Source organism: Mandrillus leucophaeus, unplaced genomic scaffold, assembly GCF_000951045.1.
Source record: "Mandrillus leucophaeus isolate KB7577 unplaced genomic scaffold, Mleu.le_1.0 Scaffold5, whole genome shotgun sequence".
Lineage (NCBI taxonomy): Eukaryota > Metazoa > Chordata > Mammalia > Primates > Cercopithecidae > Mandrillus > Mandrillus leucophaeus.
Window position 1 is genome coordinate 296,274 of NW_012105364.1, and position 8,824 is coordinate 305,097.

At 41.3% G+C, this 8,824-nt stretch overlaps 1 protein-coding gene across 1 annotated transcript in view; it reads left to right on the forward strand.

Moving 5' to 3' along the window:
- SLC35B4 (solute carrier family 35 (UDP-xylose/UDP-N-acetylglucosamine transporter), member B4) overlaps nt 1-8,642 on the forward strand; it is a 26,028-nt gene extending 17,386 nt beyond the window's left edge. Inside the window, exons 8-10 of the mRNA XM_011995825.1 lie at nt 436-511; nt 3,563-3,638; nt 4,933-8,642. Coding sequence (XP_011851215.1) covers nt 436-511; nt 3,563-3,638; nt 4,933-5,179 — 399 coding nt within the window. The 3' untranslated portion in view covers nt 5,180-8,642. The remainder of the gene's footprint in view (nt 1-435; nt 512-3,562; nt 3,639-4,932) is intronic.
- The last annotated feature ends 182 nt before the right edge of the window (nt 8,643-8,824 follow it).

Below are 8,824 nucleotides of genomic sequence, written 5' to 3' on the forward strand. Positions count from 1 at the left end.
CTGTAAGACCCACAGACTGAAGCGGTTTTGATGGGATGCTCTGGTGGGTTCTGAGTCACAGTTCACTGCATGAGATGACACAATCAATCAAAGCAAATTGAATTGTGTCTGCATATTTAGCAAGTTCTTTTGTGCAGAATGACTGTATGTTTAAATTTCTCCATTCCCTGTTGTTGAGGAAAGGATGCTGGCTCCCTTGTTTGCTTTGTCTGTGATGGCCCTCAGACCCTATAAGGGCAAGAACCATAATTTGGGAGTTGATATCCTGCCATACAATGTGAAGTAGTCAAGAAGCACCGTATACATTTAAGTCTAACTTGCTTTTCTTTATATTGCTGTCAAACAACCTTTACAACTTTTAATCATTGTAAAGCTACTCTAATTATTCTATAATGTTTTTGCACTTACACTTATGTGACCAATTTCTTTCCACAGCACGCCCTTCCACTTCCCGGTTTCATCTTCTTGGCTTCTGATATTTATGACCATGCAGTTCTATTCAATAAGTCTGGTGAGTTTGGGGTTAGACAGTAGAATTACCTGACAGTTTCTGAGGCAGAGTCTCAGTTTTACTCTTGACTTGACCACGGCCTTTTTCATGATCCTATTCAAATCATGTGTTCCTTTCAAAAATGTCTCCATTCCACTTTCCAGTCATTGCAGCAGCAAAAGCTTTCAGAGGAGTTTCTCAATTATTTACAAATGAAGTAAAAGAATGTTTTTGAGTTTTCTATTTTGCTTTGATATTTGTGTGTTTGCATTTGAATGTGAAATGTTTCATGTTTTGAGAATGCAAATGAATACTTATAGCACACTGCAGAGACTGGAACCCTGCAAAGTTGGGCAGCCGTCCAGCTCTCTCAACTGCTGTTTATCCTTCTCTGTCTTGAAAGGCAGAGCTGCTCACAGATCCATCCCAAGCTACCGTGGAGCAGAGCAAGAGGGGAGCTCCATGATGACAAGGTTTTTCTCCTAGTTACACATGAGATAGGCAGCAGATGAATAAGCAAAATTAGTTTCAAGCTTCTAGTGTGAGTTAGCTGTCACTTTTTTAAATGGCCAGTCAATAAATTAGCTATAGATTGTCAGTTAACTTGAAAGGGATCACTTATATGATCTGATTATCTACTAACAGCATTATATAGACAGTGAACACACAAGGAACAAATAAACATTTTTAAAATCAAGCTTTTATGTTGCACACACCTCAAATGCTTAAGTGCATTTTGTGGAATGACAGTAGGTGCTCAGTAAACATTTGTTTGCTATCTCAGCATGAATCGTGAAGTTATGACTATTCTCTGCATTTATAGTGTTGCCTCTCCCATTTGCCCTACCCCCAAAAAATGTGAAGGTAGTGTGTAAGAAAGTTTGTAAGGCTCTGAATTACTCAAATAATCATTTCTTCATATTAACACAACAGTTTTTAAGATCTCTGAGAAATCCCACGCAGCAAACAGCTATTGAAATAAAAATGTCAAATTCCATGTGATTGATTTAGTTGTTAGAATGCTCCTAAAAATCACAGGGCTAGGCATTTATGATAAAATGTTTTACAGAATCTGCCTTCAACTTCTTCAGAATCATTTCCAAGTTAAAGATACATTTTCCTTCTCTTGCTTTTCTTGAGATTAAGTGTCTGAGATCCATGAATTTTCCAAGAGAGCTAAATGTCCATCAAAATAAGTGATATTCATTGTCTTTCCTTCAGAGATTCAGTGTATCTCTGAAGTTATTAAAAAGTAATCACGTTTGTTAACTTCCTTTTCATTTCAATATTTGCTAAGTATATCAAAGACAATAGAATACCAGATTATTGGCATTGCCCACTGATCCAGAACCAAGTTCCAAAACTTAGTCTTTATGTGTGTGTGTGTATATATACATGAGACATTTTATTGGTGAAAGAAAATTGATGTTTATTTTCTTACCAGATCTCAGCATCATTGTATCAGCATTTCTTAAATTATGCTGTATAATTCAAAACCTGAAAACAATTTAGTAATACAAAAAAACTGACCCGTTGAGGATTTCTATGTCTTTATTCTCTTTCATCTTAGATATTTTATTTCCTCCCACAAATTTACTGTGCAAGTGTCATTGTATTAAAGCTAACATAAGAGTGAGTATGTGTGTGTGTGTGTGTGTGTCTGTCTTTTAAGAGAGACAGGACCTCCGTATTGCCCAGATTGGTCTCGAACTCCTGGGCCAAAGGGATCCTCCTGCTTTGGCCTCCCAAAGTGCTAGGATTACAGGCATGAGCCACTACTCCTGGCCTAAAACTAACATAAGAATATATTTAAAGTTATTCACTGTTCCATCAACCTACACATCTGCTAATTTTATTTTTATTGGTTTTCTTCTAGACCATGTCTATTTACAGAGATTCTTACATAGCTGTAATCCTTGGGTGAATATAATTTTATATTTGTTTTTTACTTTTTTTCTGAGTTTTATGTGGCTATGTAATCGCTGCGATTTTCATGTTTATCAAACGTACAATGCCTCCTCTAATGAAAGTACCTTTGTTTATGTAGCCATTGCACCATCATTGGACATTTGATTGATTTTGATTCAGAGTTATTCTTCATTATGTGTAGTACTTTAATGAGTGCAGGACCTTTTTCTTCCTTGGAATTAACTAGGATGAATTCTGAAGGATGGGTATGAATAGTTTCATAGACCCTTAATAAGGATTATGAAATTCATTTTTTGAAGAATGAAACCAAGTTATACTGCCACCAACCTGTGGCTGCCAGTTCCATCACCAACTTGCCGGATTAAGATATTATTTATAAATTTTGAATTGGCTAGGCACAGTGGCTCAAGCCTGTAATCCCAGCACTTTGGGAGGCCAAGGCAGGCAAATCACCTGAAGTCAGGAGTTCAAGACCCGCCTGGCCAACATGGCGAAACCCTATCTCTACTAAAAATACAAAAATTAGCCAGGTGTGCTGTTGTGCGCCTGTAGTCCCAGCTACTTGGGAGGCTGAGGCACAAGAATCACTTGAACCTGGCAGAGGTTGCAGTGAGCTGAGATCACGCCACTGCACTCCAGCCTGGGTGACAGAGTGAGACTCTGTCTGAAAAATAAATACATAAATATTGAATTGCTAATTTTGTAGCTATAAAATGGTACGGTCTCATTTACTTTGGAATTCTGTAATTACTAGTGTGATTGAACATATTTCCAAACGGTATTTAGTTACTAGCCGCCATTCCTCTCGTGTTGAGTAGTTAAGGCTGTCTGTATCATTTTATCATTCTCAACTTTTCTGTGCTTCACAGTCTTTCTTTGTAAAGTGAGGTACTAGTCAGGCAAATGGTAAAGCATTTCCTTAAAAATTAAAATGACTATTTGTTTTAAGAAACCAATTTAATGACTTTAGTGGCTGCTATAGACTGGAGTCAAGGCGAGTAAAGTGATGTGTGGTCCAATTCTATTTGCAAGGAAGACAATGTTGCTGTTCCTATTATGTTCAGTCTGTATTACCCTGTTCAAACTATGAAAAATTCAGCTGCGAAAAAGTGATGTGGCTATATCCTCTTGTAACCTCTACAGAGTTATATGAAATTCCAGGCATCGGAGTGACCCTGCCCATCATGTGGTTCTACCTCCTCATGAACATCATCACTCAGTATCCTTTGGACTCTGCCGTCACCTTTATGTCATCTTCAGGTTCTTTTGGCATAGGAATGATCATTCTTGTCTTCCAACAGTGTGTTGACTTGAATCTGATTTTCGCTGGATTTATTCTGCAGCAAGCTGGAGACAGAGACCCATTCAGGGAACTCCTTGTAGAGGGCAGAAGAGGTACTAGTGGTGCAGTAGGTCAGTAAGGCACAGGGCAGCGGGAGGAAATGCCCTGAGTGGAAGCAGAGGAGTCCATTGATTGATAGTGGCGGGTGCAGTGGCTCATGCCTGTAATCCTAGGACTTTAAGAGGCCGAGGCGGGCAGATCACTTGAGGTCAGCAGTTTGAGACCAGCCTGACCAACATGGTGAAACCCCATCTCTACGAAAATACAAAAGTTAGCCAGGCATGATGATGGGTGCTTGTAATCCCAGCTACTCCATAGGCTGAGACAGGAGAATCGCTTGAACCTGAGAGATGGAGGTTGCAGTGAGCTGAGATCATGCCATTGCACTCCAGCCTGGGTGACAGAGCGAGACTCCATCTCAAAAAACAAAAAACTGTATAGCTTGAATCATCTGTGATTTCTACCTGTGATTTTTTGGTGTCCTAAGGTATTTCCAGTGATCACAAGCTGCTGCAAAGTCCTGAAAGAAATTTCAAATTAAGAGGCTGAGGTGGGAGGATCACTCAAGTCCAGGAGATCGAGGCTGCAGTAAACTTGATCACTCCACTGCACTCCAGCCTGGGTAACAGAACAAGACCCTGTCTCAAAAAAAAAAAAAAAAAGAAATTTCAAAATAGCTTTCATTTTTTAAAATAGTTATTTCGAATGATCTTATATTCATTATGAAAATAATTATGTCTTTGAAGTAGTAAAACGAATCACAGTTGACCTCATTCCTCTGAAGTCAGCTCCTTGGTTTGTCATAGAGTCCCTTTCTGGAGGAGAGTTTAGAAGGGCTGGAGGCAAGATAAATAAAGGTGAATGGGATCACCCTTACCGAGAGTGTCACCCTCTGTCATTACCTTGTAGGTGCCTGTCATTGTAACCATAGGAAGACTCCGACATAAGAATAATTGGCAGTTTTTCAGGCGGTTTCGAATTGGTACCCATAAATGGAATGGCAGGACAGCTGTTCTGCAGGTTCTCCCCAGGAGGAGCCTCATAGCTGCCATAGCAGAACTTCATGTTTTCTTAGAATATGAGAAGTTAAGCCAGGGACCATGCTAGAAGGTTCTCCCACTGATCCCCCAAGTATAGTCTACAGAAAACTACCTTGACTCCACTCCTCCAGGTACGTGTGCATCCGGGGTGTGTTCATCCTCACCACGGAATGCGCCTCCCTCACTGTCACGCTCGTCGTGACCCTACGCAAATTTGTGAGCCTCATCTTTTCCATCTTGTACTTCCAGAACCCCTTCACCCTGTGGCACTGGCTGGGCACCCTGTTTGTCTTCATTGGGACCTTAATGTACACAGAGGTGTGGAACAACCTAGGGACCACAAAAAGTGAGCCTCAGAAGGACAACAAGAAGAACTGAGACCTGCCTGGAGTACGTAGACCAGTGTCGTCGTGAGGGAGGGACCACCGTTTCGCTTTTGTTAATGCCGAGCTACCCGCCGTGCTGAGCCAGCCATGCAACAGGAAATCTTCAGGAGGAGGGGACTTCTCACATTGCTCATACTGACACGTGTAGACTGAATAGAAACCCCTCAGCCCTAAAATAGAAAAAAGAACAGTTCTGGACTATTGAACAGCCCATTCATTTATTTGTTTTGTTTACCAAAATATTCAGTATTATTCTTGTTTATTGAATTCTGAGCCTCCATGAACTACTGGCTGACTATCCATGGTCTTGGAAAACATTGTCCCTTCTGTTGCTGTTCTAATGCATCTCTGCCACAGCAGTCATTGTCATCCTGTGGCCTTATCCCTTTTGTCTCCCATCACCTTTTCCTTCCTCAGCAGCACCTCACTGTCAGTCAGACGCTGCAGGCACCACCATCACCAGGAGTGGCCAAGTAAACTGAGACACCGGTAACTGCGGGGCTGGACTTCCTCCCGCGTTTTGAGAAGGAAACAGATGTTCCCTTGAGCTGCTTCCCAGTGACACCGGAGCAACACTAGTGGGACTCCTCTTTCCCAGATTTTGCTTTTTTTTTTTTCCCTATGCAAAAGTCAGATGCTTCTATCCGTTGCTTTCTGTGGTTAGGGCAGCCCTGCAGCATATCTCACAGCAGACACAGTGTTCATAACAAAGAAAGGTTGTGCCAGGCACGGTGGCTCATGCCTGTAATCCCAGCCCTTTGGGAGGCTGAGATGGGCGTATCACTTGAGGTCAGGAGTTCAAGACCAATCTGGCCAACATGGTGAAACCCCAACTCTACTAAAAATACAAAAATTAGCTGGGTGTGGTGGCGCATACCTGTAATCCCAGCTACTTGGGAAGCTGAGGCAGGAGAATCACTTGAACCCGGGAGATGAAGGTTGCAGTGAGCTGAGGTCTTGCTACTGCACTCCTGCCTGGGTGTCAGAGTGAGATTGTATCTCAAAAAGAAAGAAAAGTTGTTATGGACTGGGCACCCCTGAAGCCCATTACCTAGGCCACAGTGGTGACAGCAGGATGGCCCTGCCCAGCACCGCAAGAGCCATGGCTGCCCCTGTTGGCCCAACCGGGCACTCACAGGGCAGAAGGGTAGGTCTCCAGTGGGAGGATAAAGCTTCACCACCAGGAGATTCCCCTCTGCCTGATGACTCTGATAGAGTCACGACCAGTCAGGGGAATGCATAGATGGAGATATGTAGTGTGTGATGTGTAAATCAGGTCAAACCTCAACTACAATTGAAAGTTGTTATTTTATTGCCCTATAAGGTATCTTACCATTCTCGATGGGTATTGAGGATGGTTCGATGTGCTTTATTGGATGTGGAAACATGCCTGTCTTTGCTAATCATTTCAGAGGTCCAGTTTTCCTCTCACGGGACAGTCTTGAGTAGGAGGAACGCTGTCGCTGTAATATGCGTAGCTTGTGTGTACTTTTTGTAGTCTGTGTGTGATCAAAGGGCACGGAAGTGGCTGCGCTTTCACATCCCCTTTCTTTACTTAGCTCGGACCTTACATACCAGTACATGCTCCCCTGTAAGCAGCTGAACTCGCTGGCCACTTCTCCTTTTGCCTATAGACAAAGACTGTGTGTGTGTGTGTGTGTGTGTGTGTGTGTTTGTGGTGTGCACATTGTGTTCTTAAACTGAGACGTGGCTCTCCAGGTCTCCTGGGCTCATTCCATGGTGTGGTATGTTTATTCCACTGTCCAGAGCTATTCTCTGATGGATTTGAGCTACAGCAGTGGAAATAAATGTCCTAGAGTCACCAGGTCGCTTGGAGAAGTCATTTAAGCTGCCTCGGGTTTTTGTTACTTAAAATGTGGATATTATTTCTCCACCTAAATCACTGAGTTTACAGAGTAATAATGTGTTGCTCTGGACATTGACAGTGTTCTAGAGCCAGTAATGGGCTCCTCTGAAAGATGCTCAGTTAGAAGTGAACCCATTCATAGGATCAAAAGCCACTTGCTTTGAAATATGTAGACTTCCTCAGAATTGACGGTGCTAGAAATATCCAAGTGTTATATAACTTCTTAAAAGCAACAAAAGCTACTTTTTTCTTATCACCTAATAGAAGAACCTGTCCCTAGAGGCGACTTGATTACCACATATCTGGAGTCTCTGAACTCTTAATAGGATGCAGCCTCACATACATAATAACACCCATTTTATGCTGATGAAAACATTACGGGTTTTCATTATTGGGTATGTGTTGATGTGCGCAGACAGCACTTGGGCCCATTAGGTTTTAGCATCTGGTCTTAGAGCATGTGTGTTCATCTCAATGTGAATACTTCAGCCAGTCTTATGAATAGGAGGCCATGCCTGGGCACAGAATAGGTTAGAACACTCGTACAAGATGACCACATATAGAAGCGGAAAGCCCCAAATCCCCTGGGAACTGGTTTTTCTCTAGCAGCTGAATGTAAGGAAATATGTCTAATGGACACCAGTTAATACTTCTTAAAACTACTCTTAAAAAAAAAACGTTCCCCTTGGTTAACTGATTTTTCAATCCAGGATGGACATTTTTTCAACCTTTATTAAAAGGACAAATAAACTATTTTGAAGATCAGACTCCTACCTAACTGGAAGAGAAATGTCTATTAAATGTCTCTCCTCTTTCTCCGGGTCAAGACCATGTAATTTTATGCTTCAGAGATGAGGATATAGTTTGTTTAAAAGAGTTTAGTCTTTAAGACATCCAAAACTCTATGCTAGAGCAAAAATCAAATAGCAAAGGACACTAGCCAGAAAATACGATGTATGTGTGTGTGCACCTGTCTGCCTGCTGAATAACTTGACAGTATAACAGATAAGGTAACAGAAGATGGTGGCTATTTGAACTGTATTAGCTTAATGTCTGCATATCTTTGGCCAAAACTCTATTGTCATATTAGAAACATGTTATCTTCTCCATGTTTATTAGTTTATTTTTTATTGTTTTCTTTTTCATCCAACTAAAACAACTGTAATGTACTTGATACATTTACATCAAGTTCTAAAGTATTTAGACAAATCCAAATACTTTGTTTTTAGTTTTTTCCTCCTTTCCATCCAGTTAACCACAGTGAAATGCTGCAGTATTTTGATTTGGTCAGTGCTCCAGAGGAAGACCATGAAAGCTGAAATGTCTGTGCCACCCAGAGTAAACCTCTTTTCTTCTGGAAAGAGGGCGTGATGTTTTTCAAGGATTCTAACAAATATCTCGCAGTCATCTCCTGAGCACCTTTCCTCTATTTCACTTCCGAACTCCTTCCCCCACTTTCTTCACTCCCGTTTCTTCACTTGCAGTGTTTTCTGCCAAGAAAGACCTATGATCTTGTATCTGCTTATGCCTCTATTCTTTGGGGCCTCTGGATGTTTTTGTGGATTTTTACAGAGTATTTATATCTGCACAGCATGTATTTTGTTATACATTCTTATATGTATTGATATTGGGGGGGTACATTTGTAATAGTAAGAATATCTGGCAGAGTATGTGAATGCCATATCTGTAGATGAGGATGAACATGAAGGGTTAATGTAGAAATGTTTATTTATTCTGTTACAGCCCAAAATGGGGGCTGAGAGTCTGTAC